The 13,344-nt window shown below is 36.0% G+C and overlaps 2 protein-coding genes across 35 annotated transcripts in view; one reads left to right on the top strand and one right to left on the bottom strand.

Moving 5' to 3' along the window:
- The window catches only part of FUBP1 (far upstream element binding protein 1), a 34,068-nt gene extending 21,610 nt beyond the window's left edge, over positions 1-12,458 (bottom strand). For 15 of the 34 annotated variants that reach the window (XR_005719532.1, XR_005719531.1, XR_005719533.1 and 12 more), the window contains exons 1-12: positions 12,169-12,458; positions 6,221-6,311; positions 5,328-5,390; positions 4,480-4,518; positions 3,478-3,517; positions 2,982-3,034; positions 2,817-2,888; positions 2,635-2,692; positions 861-1,023; positions 670-768; positions 443-544; positions 95-197 (exon numbers count right to left, since the gene is read on the bottom strand). Coding sequence is in view for 28 of the 34 variants with exons in the window: in XM_040232483.1 (XP_040088417.1) it covers positions 95-197; positions 443-544; positions 670-768; positions 861-1,023; positions 2,635-2,692; positions 2,817-2,888; positions 2,982-3,034; positions 3,478-3,517; positions 4,480-4,518; positions 5,328-5,390; positions 6,221-6,311; positions 12,169-12,288 (1,003 nt within the window). In the remaining 6 variants the exon portion in view is untranslated. Of the gene's footprint in view, positions 1-94; positions 198-442; positions 545-669; positions 769-860; positions 1,024-2,634; positions 2,693-2,816; positions 2,889-2,981; positions 3,035-3,477; positions 3,518-4,479; positions 4,519-5,327; positions 5,391-6,220; positions 6,312-8,684; positions 12,093-12,168 lie in introns of those variants that run through there. The other 19 variants (XM_040232493.1, XM_040232504.1, XM_040232496.1 and 16 more) reach the window with 4 other exon arrangements.
- An 82-nt stretch (positions 12,459-12,540) lies between these two features.
- Positions 12,541-13,344, top strand: part of DNAJB4 (DnaJ heat shock protein family (Hsp40) member B4) — a 44,468-nt gene continuing 43,664 nt past the window's right edge. The window contains exon 1 of the mRNA XM_040232525.1: positions 12,541-12,899. The gene's annotated coding sequence lies outside the window, so the exon portion shown is untranslated. The remainder of the gene's footprint in view (positions 12,900-13,344) is intronic.

Genomic DNA, 13,344 nt, shown 5'->3' with positions numbered 1-13,344 from the left:
AAACAATGAAACCAAATTGGATTAATTTAACATTAAATTAATGAGTGTTAAAAAACTGCCAGCAATGCTTAGAAAATTAAACATAAGTACCCACCTGGCTTAAACTGAATTCGAACACCAGCATCATTTTGTATTTTTTTAATCATCTCTCCATTTCTTCCTATTACAATGCCAACAGCAAATCTTGGAATGGGGACCTTACGCAAAGAAAACTAAGTATTAGGAAAGCCATTTCCTGAAAAATGTATCTGCCACAAACCATAGAAGCACTATATTTATATAGAAGTGGTTAAAAAGATACAAAATACACTGTATTCTAAGTTGAAAAGTTGGGGAAGGGACAATACCATGTTGGAGAAGGCTATGTGACACAAAACAGGAAAAATCCTAGTTTATTTATGGACTATCATTCAATCATTTCTGAATTGGTATTTTTACTTACATCTATTCCTTCATTTCCTCCTATTCTTGACCCATACTCATTTCGAACTTCTCTGAAACCACCTTGATCACGAATTAACTCTAACACCATCTCCTTGGCTTGCTGAAATAGAAAAATAATTACCCAATTTAGGAAGCGTATCTCAAAACACTGTAATTATTCACACATGTTTTACCCACTGCTATCCAACCTAAATCCCCCTCTGTAAAATATAAACTTAAGTTTACTTGAACTTTGTATGGGTCTCCTGTAATCCTAAGAGGTTTGTCAGCACCAGTATTCTGAGGTCCATCTTGGATCATAACCATTTTAACTCCAGCCCGTTCCTGTTAATCATAGAAATCAGATATATTAACAAAAGCGGAGGAGGAGGGAAACAGGCTTCAAAATAGAAAGTAATCACTTTACATAGTAATACCTGAAGTTGTTTAATAGTCTCTCCCCCTTTTCCAATAACTAATCCTGCTTTGCTAGCTGGAATCATGATTTCTTGAACTGCATTTCCTGGCCCATCACCATGATGGAAGCCAGGGGCTGGTCTTCCTTTTTCAACAATCTGGTCCAGTAACCGTTTTGCTGATCTATTAACAAATTAATAGTCAATACAAAATAATCAGGTATTTCATCCATCCCAATTCAGAGTTAGGTGGCCTAGAAGTAAATTTTAAAAATTCAAAGAAAATATCATCCATATAAAAAACTGAAACCATGGAATAAATTTTCCAGCTATATAATCTTCAATATTTTTGAGAACAGTATGAAACTTCCAAGACGATATACCCTACTTCTAAAGTTATCTCAGAATAAAGCTTATTCATCCAAAAATTAAATGATGCATTTATTTTTAAAACTTTACTTTGGTTAATCATGTTAAAATTTGTTCATTTAAAAAATAATTTAAATATGTCAACTATATATGCCAGGTACTATTCTAGGTTGGGGTTACAGCACTGAAATAATAGTTAAGGTATTTGTTGATGTGGCTTAACTTTATTAAATAAGTAAACACAGAAGGTTAAATAAACAACTCATCTGTTAAGTGCTATAAAGAATATTAAAGCAAGATAAGGACACATTGTATGTGTGTGTGAAGGGATGCTATTTCATGTAAAATAGATGAATGAGGAATTCCCTGGCAGTCCAGTAGTTAGGACTCTGCACTTCCACTGCAGTGGGGCATGAGTCCAATCTCTGGTCAAGCAACTAAGATCCAGGCAGCTGCATAGTAGTAATCAAAAAGTAAATAAATGAAAATAAACAAAAACTTTACTGATAAGGAGAAATTTAAGCCAAGACCTGAATTAAGTACAGGAGTGACTATGAAAACATCTGGGGGAAAAACATCCCAGGGAGAAGAACTAGGAAATACAAAGGATTCAAATGAGAAGCATTCTTGGTGTCCTGAAAAAATAGAGAAGAGGCTAAACAGAAAAGCGGCTAAGAGAACAGAGTGAGCTGGGAGAATAGCAAAATACGCAGTGAGAAAGGTGGAAGGGAACCTGAGCCATGATAAAGACACTGACTTCTACTGTAAATGGGAAAGCATTAGAGGGTTTTGAACAAAATAGTATATGAACTGACTCACATTTTAAAAGGATCAGTGTGGCTGTACTATAATCGGACAAAGCTAAAAAAACAAAAAACCCGAAACACCTTGCAGTAATACAGGCAAATGGTGCCAGAAATAAGGTGACATGGAAGGTGGCAAGAAGAGGCTGAATTCTAAATAAATTATGAAAGATAAAATGACCAAGAGTTGCTTATGGATAAATGAATCATAAAAGAAAGATAAAGTATTAGAACAGTTGTCATACAATGAAATGACATGAATTAGACAAGTAAAAGTATGGACTGGAAAAACAATGATTCTGTTTTTAACAAGCTAAACTTTGAGATGTATACTGAGGAAGCAACAGGATATATACATCTGGAATTTAGAGAAAGAAATCAAGGCTGAAGATTCAAGCAGTGACCACCTTCCTATTTTTTAGTAAAACGGACCTGAAAAATAGAAATGTGGGGTTCAAAGATGGTTTTATGGTCAGATAAAGGCATTTTTTTTAAGCATGTTTATGTGCTATTAAAAATTTTCTAGAAAAGGGGAAAAGTAACAGTGCAGAAAAAAAGTTGGTTCAATTGCAGGGACAACATCCTTCAGGAAGGAGGGACTGGAACATGATTTTCATACTTACTGGACAGACTCAGGTGTTCCTGTTAACATACAAGACCTTTCTGGAAGGCCACCACTGTCTATAATGAAAAACAAACAAAAATCTTAGGCCAAGAAAAGAGTAACAGCATCATTTTCACTAAAAACTTTAAAAATGCTAGTTATCTTGTGACTTTGAAAATTACAGCAAGAGAGTAACATTACCAGGAGCTATCTGTATTTTACATCCAGATTCCTGTTGTATGCGTGAGATCTGTTCACCTCCTCTGCCAATTACTAGTAAGAAAAAAGAAAATTATTTGCTGGAAGGTTTTAAAGTGTATTTTGATTATGTCTTTTCAAAGCTTCAAAAAAAATTAGATTACTTACTAAATCCAACCATTCCATCTGGAACTTTGTATTCTTCTGTCATTACAGACCTGCTAAGAAATGACAGAAACTAACATTTTTCTTCGAAGAAACATAATTTGTTTACAAATAAAAATAAACATAGAAATCTAACAGCTTCTAAGAGCTTAAACTAAGCTTGTAGGCACACACTTAAAATACTCAAAAGTCAAAATTTGAGGCCTACGTAGCTAAAAAAGCAGTTGGGGTGCAGTTCAGAAGTATCATTTTAAGTTATTTTAATCACTTTAGTTTTTCCAAAGGGTGACTAATTCCATCCATCCTTCCAAAGTATAAATGTATCTCACTCAAAAAGAAAACTGATCATTCACGATTACCTATTTGAGTCAAGGGCTTTAAAGGATTCATACACACATACAGACATGTATATTCACTATATACCAACTTGGTTATATTTCACATTGAATTCAACTAAAACTTGCAAAATACTCTTAGAAAAGCTTTTATTTTACTATACCTTTGCTGCTGATGCATTGGTGGTAACTGTGTTCCAAAAGCTACCAAAAAATTAAATGAAATACAAATTATTTTATTTAAATTGACAGATATTTAACAATATCATCACTTAAAGCAATTCTACAATTTTCCCGTCATAAGACAACATCTTGAAAAGAATAAAATTTTACACAGAATACTTAAAATCAACAGAGTTGGCAAGAAACTCAGTGAAAGGGCAGACATTATTATCAATAGCATTAAAAAATGTCCTTTTCAAGTGTTAAGCCAAGATTAAGAAATGGAACTGTAACATTTATGTTCACAGCAGCAAGACTCACAATAGCCAAGACATGGAAACAATTTAAACGTCTGTTGACAGAAGAATGGATAAAGGAAGATATGATATATGTACAGAGTGAAATACTACTACATATCAAAAGAATGAAATATTGCCATTCACAGGAACGTGGATGCAACTAGATATTATCGTACTAAATGAAGTCAGAAAGAGAAAGATAAATACCATGTGATATCACTTAGATGTGGAATCTAAAACATGACACAAATGAATCTATCCAAGAAATAGACTCATAGGCAGAGCAGACTTGTGATTGGTGGAGGGAGGGTGCTGGTGGAGGGATGGAGTGAGAGGTTGGGGTTAGCAGATACAAACTATACATATATATGGATAAGCAGTATGTTCTTACTGTACAGTACAGGGAACTATATTCAATATCCAATGATAGACCATAATGGAAAATATAATAACTATCTATCAATTAAAAAGTGGGAGTTATAAAACAAATTGAATACATAAAATGATTTAGCAACCAAATCTTATAATATATACACTGCCGTAACAGAAGTGGAAGATTATAAAGATAGAAGGTATATCTTTAAAAATAAATTCATTCCAAAAGAAAATTTATGGCCTTCAAATAACTTCAAAGATACCATAAAACATAGGAACAAAATTGTTATCAAAATCTAGTTTTTAACCAAATTTAAAATAAATACTTACAATCATTTTGAGGAGCAACTTTCTTAGCATCTGGCTGATCTGCAAAATTAAAGAGTCTTTTAATTTTTTGCCAATAATATAAGACTCAGCTCCCCCATACCCAATCAAGAACACCAATATAAACATTTATGGAAGTAGCTGAGGGTGTGGTTTATCATTTGAACCAAAACCACCAAAACTCAGCCCAAACACTTAGGAATCGAAACAAAGAAAACTGCACTTCTTTCATGCTCTTCATGTTTAAAAGATGCACAGACATTAAAAGAAAATTCTTTTTTACTGAATCAAATCACTGACCTTAATGTATGTCAATCACTTTAGAATGATACAAGAAAGTATTTAGTCCATTAGTTAGCAAAACATCACATGCTAAAGTCTAATGATGCTTCCCACTGTAGGAACTGAAGATTGGAAGGAAAAGAACCTATCAAAATGTGAAATTTTGACATATCAAAAGCTGAGTGTACCTGACAATGAACACAAAGCTATGCAAAATAAGTAAAAAAAAAAAAAAATCACATTACAAGGCAATCTCAAGCTAAACTGTTCTACTGTTCCTAACCAAACATTTCACAGCATAAACTTCAGCAGAAACTCAACAACTACATGACTTCATCTTTATCTACATCCTTTACACACATGAATACAATGCATACCTTAGAATAGGCAACCTACAGCTCAAAGTACTACATTCTCCTCCCCCCTTCAAACTTAAATGATTAAACATCAGAATGTTGTGCAGCAAAAATTCAGACACATAATCCAAGAAATATTTGTGTCCATTTAAGAATCCACTGGTTTATTTCACGTTTACATACTGAACACAGGTAATAAATAAAAATTCCTGCCTTTAAAAGGAGAGGGCATTCCCTCCCAGTGTGTTGTACTGCTCGGACTTGTCCAAGAGCCATCTACACATAAAATAAAAAGAATACATTACATACAACATCTGAAGCATCATTAGCTCATTTTTTTTTTGTATATTAAAACCTCACTATAAATGTGAAAGACACTTAAATAAAAGGAAACCAAGTACTCCTGATCAAAAGCTACAAATACATTCTATAAGCTCATTCAGAATCCTCCTTTAAAAAAGAATAAAAGGGCAAAAAGAAAATGTATCAAAATTCATACATCAAATCTAAAATAAAAAATACGTGCAGACTTCTAAGTTCAGAAGCTTCAACAATTATGTTTTTTTAAAAAAATACAAAGCACTGTATATCTACTGTTTTAAGCCACATTTTGAGTTAAACCTGAAACACAAAACAAGGTACTAAAGCAAACAAAAAGGTAACAATGGTATAACCTGCAACACACAAAAGTAGCAAACTATATAGCAACTTCAACCTTTAAAGTGAAATCTAAAATAACAAAGTAATGAGAATATAGCATCTCAGATTAATTCATGTATGATGAGAAAAACCAGTGAAATGTTTCCTAGACTTTTACTTCAGTATATTAACAAGTTGTCTGTGCAAACTATCAATCTGGCACAATCCTAAAAGAGGGAAAATGATGTTCTCTACTAAGACAAAACTGGCTGGTTAACTCAAATTTTACCTACCTTGTTTAGGTCTCTTTTTACCCCCTCTCCTTCTGAGGCCAATATAACCCTTACAATTTTAGGAACCTTATGATAAAAGCAATGTTTCAAAAAAAGAACACTTGAAAAGCAATGAAAATTACTTCAACTAAACTCTGTGTAAAACAATTTAAAATATTTATGGCTATAACTTACCTCCATCTTCCAAAGGTCTTTTTTGTCCCCCATAACCATAGTCATTTGAATTCAGTGACGTACCAGCATCACCTCCAATTTTTGCTGCAATCTTAAAAAACAAAACATATCATCATTAAGGACAGTATCATAGCTTTAACTATTCAGAACTAAATTTCCTCACATATGCTAAATATCTATCATGTAAGAAAATTAACTTGATAGACAAAATAATTCAATTTATATCATTAATAACTTCAGACAGTTATCTGAAAATTTCTGATATATCTCTATAAAAACAAAGAACTAATCAATTAGGAATCTTTAAGAAGACTGACTAAAGAACTTTGAGGAAAGTCTGACTCCTAGTTCTGTCTTCTCCATGACCATGTGCTGGCTGGCACAGAGAGAACAGCATATGAGATGCTAAGCCTATGCTGTCTAACAAGGTGTAAAATGCCAGTCACATCTGGTCAGTGAGTACTGGATATGTCTAGTCCAAACTGAGATGTACTTCAAGTGTAAAAGACACATTAAGTAGTGAAACTGTAGAACAAATACAAAGCATCCCCCAAATTTTTATACTCAATACAATAAAATGGCAATATTTTAGATACGTTGAGTTAAAATATGTTACTTGCGTAATACTTCTGGACAATCTTTTTCTAAGGAAATGTGGAGGTGTGGGGGAAACCTGGGAAGTTGTACATCTATTATAGAACCACGTTCTGGGGCAAACGTTGTATAAAAAAATACCAGCCTCACAAGTGAGGCAAAACCAGGGGATATTTATGGCATTTTTCTATGAAAAAGGAAACGGAATAAAATTGCTGAGTGCCAGCAGACCAAACTATCTGTAATAAACGTTTTATACTCATTTTGTCACTGAATCACCACAACAATTCTATGAGATAGAGTGCTTATGAGATAATCATTTTAAAACTGAAAAACATCTCAAGAGGCATAGTAAGTCAATGGTGAAGTTCCAATTTCTACAGAGCTCCACGGAAATTACTAAAGGGGTAGTCACCAAAGATGGGTGATGCACTGATGCTATCCTTTGAATTTTTACTATGTTTGAAATTTTCCATGATAAAAGTTAAAGAGAAAATGAAACTTTTGATGACTGGTATTCTTCCAAAGAGAGATCTTGATGTGGAACTAAACCAAGTGCCTCAAGCTTCATTATAACTAGAAAACTGTGAAGGATAAGTGTATTTAAAACCTGAATTCAAAATGTATCACATAAGTCCTGATACTTACATTACCTGTTCCCATATACCAAATATATTTCCCAGGGTTCCCAGATTTCCCTTTTTCTCATCTGTAAATGCAAACACCCACTACAAAGCATATTAGGATTAAATAAAAAAATGCTTGATAAGAGGTATGTATTTCTTGATGCTATCAATCATCTTTCACTTTCTCAAAAGCGTATTTGTATATTTGATCTGATTAATATTATTTCTGAAAATTTTCCTCATCACACCTGAAAATTGCTTTTCCACTTCAGTTTTAAAGCAATGACCATCTGAACTGTTGCAAAGGAACTTAGCTGCTGGGCACTGATTTAAGGGAAGTATTTCAGGTCTGAGAAACAATATACATGAAGGAAATAGTTTAGGCTGGCAATACCTTCTGCAATTAGCTTTTATAAATACTCTGAGTTTGCAAAGCAGCACTCCTTGAACTCCAAGGAACTTCTGGATAGAAAAAGGATACTTAATTGGATATCTTCGTATTTATTGGATAGTTCTAAAAATATCCAGATGAAAACTGATCATTAAGTTCACTCAGAAGAACCAGTTAACACCATCTCAGAAATTCCAAACCAATATAAAAACATTGTGTGTGTTTAGATTTGGTCCTGTTCAACTCTGCAACCCCATGGACTGTAGCCCACCAGGCTTCTCTGTCCATGGGATTTCCCAGGCAAGAATACTGAAGTGGGATGCCATTTCCTTCTCCAGGGGATCTTCCTGACCCAGGGATCAAACCCACGTCGCCTGCATTGGCAGGTGGGTTCTTTACCACTAGTGTCACCTGGGAAGCCCCCTTCACTAAAAACGTCAGTGAAAAACTTTTAGTAAAATTACTACTATTCGACCAGTTAAATATATATTTGCTAGGTTACGTCACAGGATTACTTTAAGAGAAATAGTAATCCTTAAAATTCAACCTCTAGCTATATAAAACTCTTATGAGACCAGCAGACCTAAGTGTAGGCAACTTCTTTGATTTTAATTTACAATAAAAATACGAGTGTTCTATTTGGACTCTCCTTGCTTCTCAAAAGGGTAAATATTTTTTGTATTTTCATTGTTTTAGCATTTCCCAACTTTCTTCATTGATTATTCCTAGAATTTAGGAATTTTGGAGTTGAAAGAAAATTTAAAAGATTCAGTCATACCACCTGATTTTCAAGAATAAAACAATAAAACCACAAACAATAGCACACAAAAGATTGACTTTCAGAAGTAATTACCTAAATGCCCCAAATGACTATCTCCTAAGTTTCAGTCTACATGCTTCCTTAGGCTTTGGGGTCCAACCGTGATTTGGGGTCAGTGGTAATTCTGGTTTTACAGCTTTGTGTCCTTGCCAAATTTCCTTAAGCATTTTGTGCCTCATTCATCTTCTGTGTACAAAAGAGATAAATAGTTTCTCCACTTACCTCGTAGGATAATTGTGGGAATTAAATGAATTAATACACATACGCTTAGCACAGAGACCTAATATGTAGCATATAAATTGCCAGTTACTATGAACAAGTCAGCACACTAGAATTCAACAATAATCCAGAGTTCACAAGATTTCAAATGTTTGGTGCAAAAATTTTAACAGCCTTTTATTTATACTGGCCAAAGACATACATTTTGAAAGAATGCAATTATTTTCAAAACAAAATTTCATCACTAATTCGTTAAAGATATGTTGATTCAATTTAATAAATACTGAGTACCTACTACGGGAAAGGTCCCAATGGATTGTTTCCATGTACCAGAAATGTGAAGAAGCTAGAAATATTACTAGGCCACCACTTTATTAATATTGTCCCCTCTCTTTAGTCCCAAGTCTTTACTATCATAACCAAGCTTTACTATACTATCTCAAAATATGTTACTAAAAAAAGCCCCCAAAACAAAACTCTCAAATGCTGAAGAGAATAATGGTAAGTAAAAAGCCAAGAGTTCTATTTTATAAATTTTTCTTTTTATTCAAACATAACAGTCTGAATTACTTTCACAATTATCAAGGAAGAGACTTAAAGAACTGAGTACCTAACGACTAATTTAATAGTTTAGAGGGGAAGTGATGAGGGTTGATAATCTTGCTTAACCTGCAATCTACTACTCAGTCTCAGATTTACTTCTATCTTCATATAACTTTAAGGGGAAAAAAGTAGATATATACTAATTTTCCAGTGTTTCAGGGACAGAACTTGTTATCAGTGTGATCATTAAATATCTAGTCAAATAATTACAATATCACCCTCTACAGATAAAGCTTGAAATACCCAAATATAATTTCTAAACTATACCGTTGGAAACCCTAGAGAAGCAATTTGGTGCCCTTGTGTTAGATTTAGCTCATAGATCTGAAAACTTCACTTTAAAAATAAAACTATTAGACTTCTCTGGAAAAAAGACTGAGCTCCACTGCCAGATGGCAACAATCAGCTGGAGTAAACGCCACTAGCTTTAACTAGATAGGGTCCAGGGACCCTAATCATTTGTGCTGCTTTCTCACGTAACAAAGAACTGTTCAGCTGAAATGCCAATAGATTTCCCACCAGTATGTAGCTCTTTGAAGGCAATAAGCTGTTCTTATACCTCTTCCTTCCAAAGAACATAGCATAATCCTCTGGACAAAGAAAAGAAACTTAAGGTTAGATGGAGATTTTGGAAATACAATTCAGAATCCATTTAATATAAATAAGGAAAAAAGTGGTTCAAATATTAACCTAACTTGTTCCTTCAACCCAAACACCTTTCCCTATACTCCACACCTGAATAATCAGACAAGCAGCTACAACCAATATATATGGAGGCATTCTCAAATACCATGAGAAGGGGCAATTCAACTCAAATGCTAAACTTGAGAATATCAGATTTAAGATCAATTCTGTAGAAATAATCAAATCACAGCAAAGACACGTGTAAACTCTATTGCAGGACAAGAAATTCATAGTTTGAGGACAATTTCTATATTAAAAAAGCATTCTAACTTGGTATCCACCTTCACTTTTTCTCAGGTCATATTCCACCCTCCTTCCCCACCCAACCCTATCCTCCAATGACTTCACTCTCTTCCCCCAAACCCCCATACCTTAGCGCATGCTGCTTCTTTATCCACTGGTCAAACTCTCATTCTTTAATGCCTTGCTTAAAATATCAGTCCTTTGGCAGTAGGGTACCCCACTCCCTTGTGATGTGTACAGTACCTGATTCACAACAGAACTCTATAAATGTTTACAGAACAAATGGACGAATTAACAGTGCCTAAATCTTGTCTACGCTTTGAAAGCATTAATCAGATACTACTACTCTTTTGCATTTAGTTCTTTGACTATATCATGGCTTCCTAGAAAGCAAAAAAATCCAATTAACACATTCAAAAAAGTCTCCAGTATCGAAGTATAGTGTATGGAACAAACTAATTCAATATGCTGCTTGAATAAATTAATTCCGGTTGAGTCTTCTCTAAAAACCCCTCTAACAGGGTTGCTGTCATTATATTAACGTTTCAGTCACGATTTTAAACACGTTCAGAAATAGTCAATAAAAATTAGGTAAACAAATCGAATAATTAGTGTTAATGGTATTCCCCTGTTGACTATCTGGAAAATTTCTGATTATAAACAAGTACAGGTACATTTTTATTTATAATATGTTCACATTATTAAAATATGACCGATATGCTACATCACTACAGATTTTATGGATTCTGAGTCAAACGATCCTTTAATCCAACTAGGGGTTAAAAAGTAAGTTAACGAAGTGAACTAATGTTATCAAAACATACCACAAAATTGATTTCTGATTACCATTAGCTTAACACTGTATTCCAAAAATGTCTAGCATCTAATAAGTATCGTGTCACAAAGATTCTTACTTTTGCTTTAGACACAAGTTCATACCGACATCATACATTTGAAAATTACAGGAAGGTAAAGTTCAAATTAAATCCTAGAGCACAACGTTACTACTTCTTTTAACAGCTCCCGTTTGGGAAAGAAGTGCCTTCAGGGCTAATGTACGCACCTACGTAATACAAAGAGTCCTTGGTCAGTTTACGACTCTGAACTGAGAGGCAGATTCAAACTGAAACTTCGGGTATGAAGGACCTGAAGCCATTTTGAGAAGAGGGAAGGAGCCAGAGAACACGCGTAAATCCCGCCCTGAGGGAGGATTCCAGCCCGGGTACTGCTGCTCCCTTAATTCTCTTCCTTGAATGTGTGAAAGTGAATGATACCGAAAGATTAACTGCGGGAGAGTTCGAATGGGCTGGAAGCTCTAAAGACTGCTTTAATGACAGGTCCCTTCCCTTACTATGGCTCCTCCAGACGGACCCGAGTCCTTTCCCAAACTCATTACTAGAAGCTTCCACACTATTGTGTAAAACTACGCGCGCTTTACCCCATGGAAGTGGATGTTCACTCAGAAGAAAAGGAAATGCTAACTCTTTGGAGAAAAAAGCGCGAGTACCGCAGAACCGGGAGAATAACCTAAAGCCATCTTCGCAGAGCATGCGTTGGGGTTCAAAGTGGCTCATACACTAAGAACACAAAACCCGAATTCCAGCTTCTAATCAGTATTACCAACGTGGAGAAACGTGAGTCTTCTCACATCTCAGAGGCCGGAAGGGCACTTCTTTCCTCTTCCTAACGCGCGAAGAAGTAGCGGCCTACTCAGCCGGCGGCCAATTACCGTGAGCTGTCGGGATCCCGCCGCGCGGTCCAGACTTACCTGCCGGGCTCTCTGCAGTGCATCTTTGAAAGCATCGTTAACTCCTCCACCACCACCGCCGCCGCCTCCGCCACCGGCTGAGCCAGAGGAGGGTGGAGGCACTGTTGAATAGTCTGCCATGCCTACACTACAGTGGCCGCTACCGATTCTTCCCAGTGACCTCTCAGCCAACTGCTAAGAAAGAAAGAAAATGGCGGCCGTCAAGCCTGTATCGCATTCTTGTGCGACCATCGTGCCGTAAAGGGGCGGAGACTGAGAGAAGAAAATCTCGCGACGTTTTGAGGCAACGCGCAGGCTTGAGGGGTGAGGCTAGAAAAAGGCGAGGAGACATCGCGAGAATTGTCTTTATATTTCGCGAGAATGGGGTTTACTTTGGCACCGCCTCTTTGTGCATCCTTGAGCTAAGGTGGTACGGTTTTCCCACTTTGGTGGTGGGTAAAGACTCGCGGGGCGAGTGCGGTTCGCTTTAATTTTTGAAAGCTCGGAGGAAAGGAGTAGTGTCTTATTGGCCGCCGCCTCAGGGAGTAGAGTGGGTGGATTTTCCACCGAGGGTCATTCTGTTGTATCCTTGGGGAAGCAGGTGACGTCGACAGGCGCAACGGCGGCGCAACAGTGTCTCGAGAGCGCTGCGGCCGGGAGTGCGCCTGGGAGAGAGCGCGCCCCCGCCGCCGCGAGGTGATGCTGCCGAAAACGTCCGCCCGGCCTAACGGCAACGCGGCCTGATTTTCAGGGTAGTAAAGTGTCCCTGTATTTTACTTCTAGATTGTCAGTTTGGAGTTTTATCACAAGCGGGGATGAATTCAGGCTGGAGGCCTTAGTTCTAGAGTTGATTTTACAAAGGCTTTGTGTAAATATTTTGGATGAGGCTGTGACGATATGATTGCTCATTTCTTTAATTTTTAGAAATGTGATTGTTCCTAAAATGTAGTTTTCGCCGTACTTAGTAACCTAATATCATATATAATCATGGCCAGTTTTATTGAGGTCCTTATAGTTGAACAGCATCCATTTCTTGACAGAAATTCTTTGTGGCTTCTTGGCTTCTTAGAAATAGTGTCCCAAACCTGTGAGAACTCAAATGTAATTTATTGTCATCTGGGAGCTAGGTTGTATTGTTATGTATTTTCTGTTACCTTCAGTTACCAGGTAATTTCCTTTTGGAGCATATCGTCACAC

Source organism: Oryx dammah, unplaced genomic scaffold (genome assembly GCF_014754425.2).
Source record: "Oryx dammah isolate SB20612 unplaced genomic scaffold, SCBI_Odam_1.1 HiC_scaffold_28, whole genome shotgun sequence".
NCBI classification, from domain to species: Eukaryota; Metazoa; Chordata; class Mammalia; order Artiodactyla; family Bovidae; genus Oryx; species Oryx dammah.
This window is presented reverse-complemented; position numbering and strand designations above follow the sequence as displayed.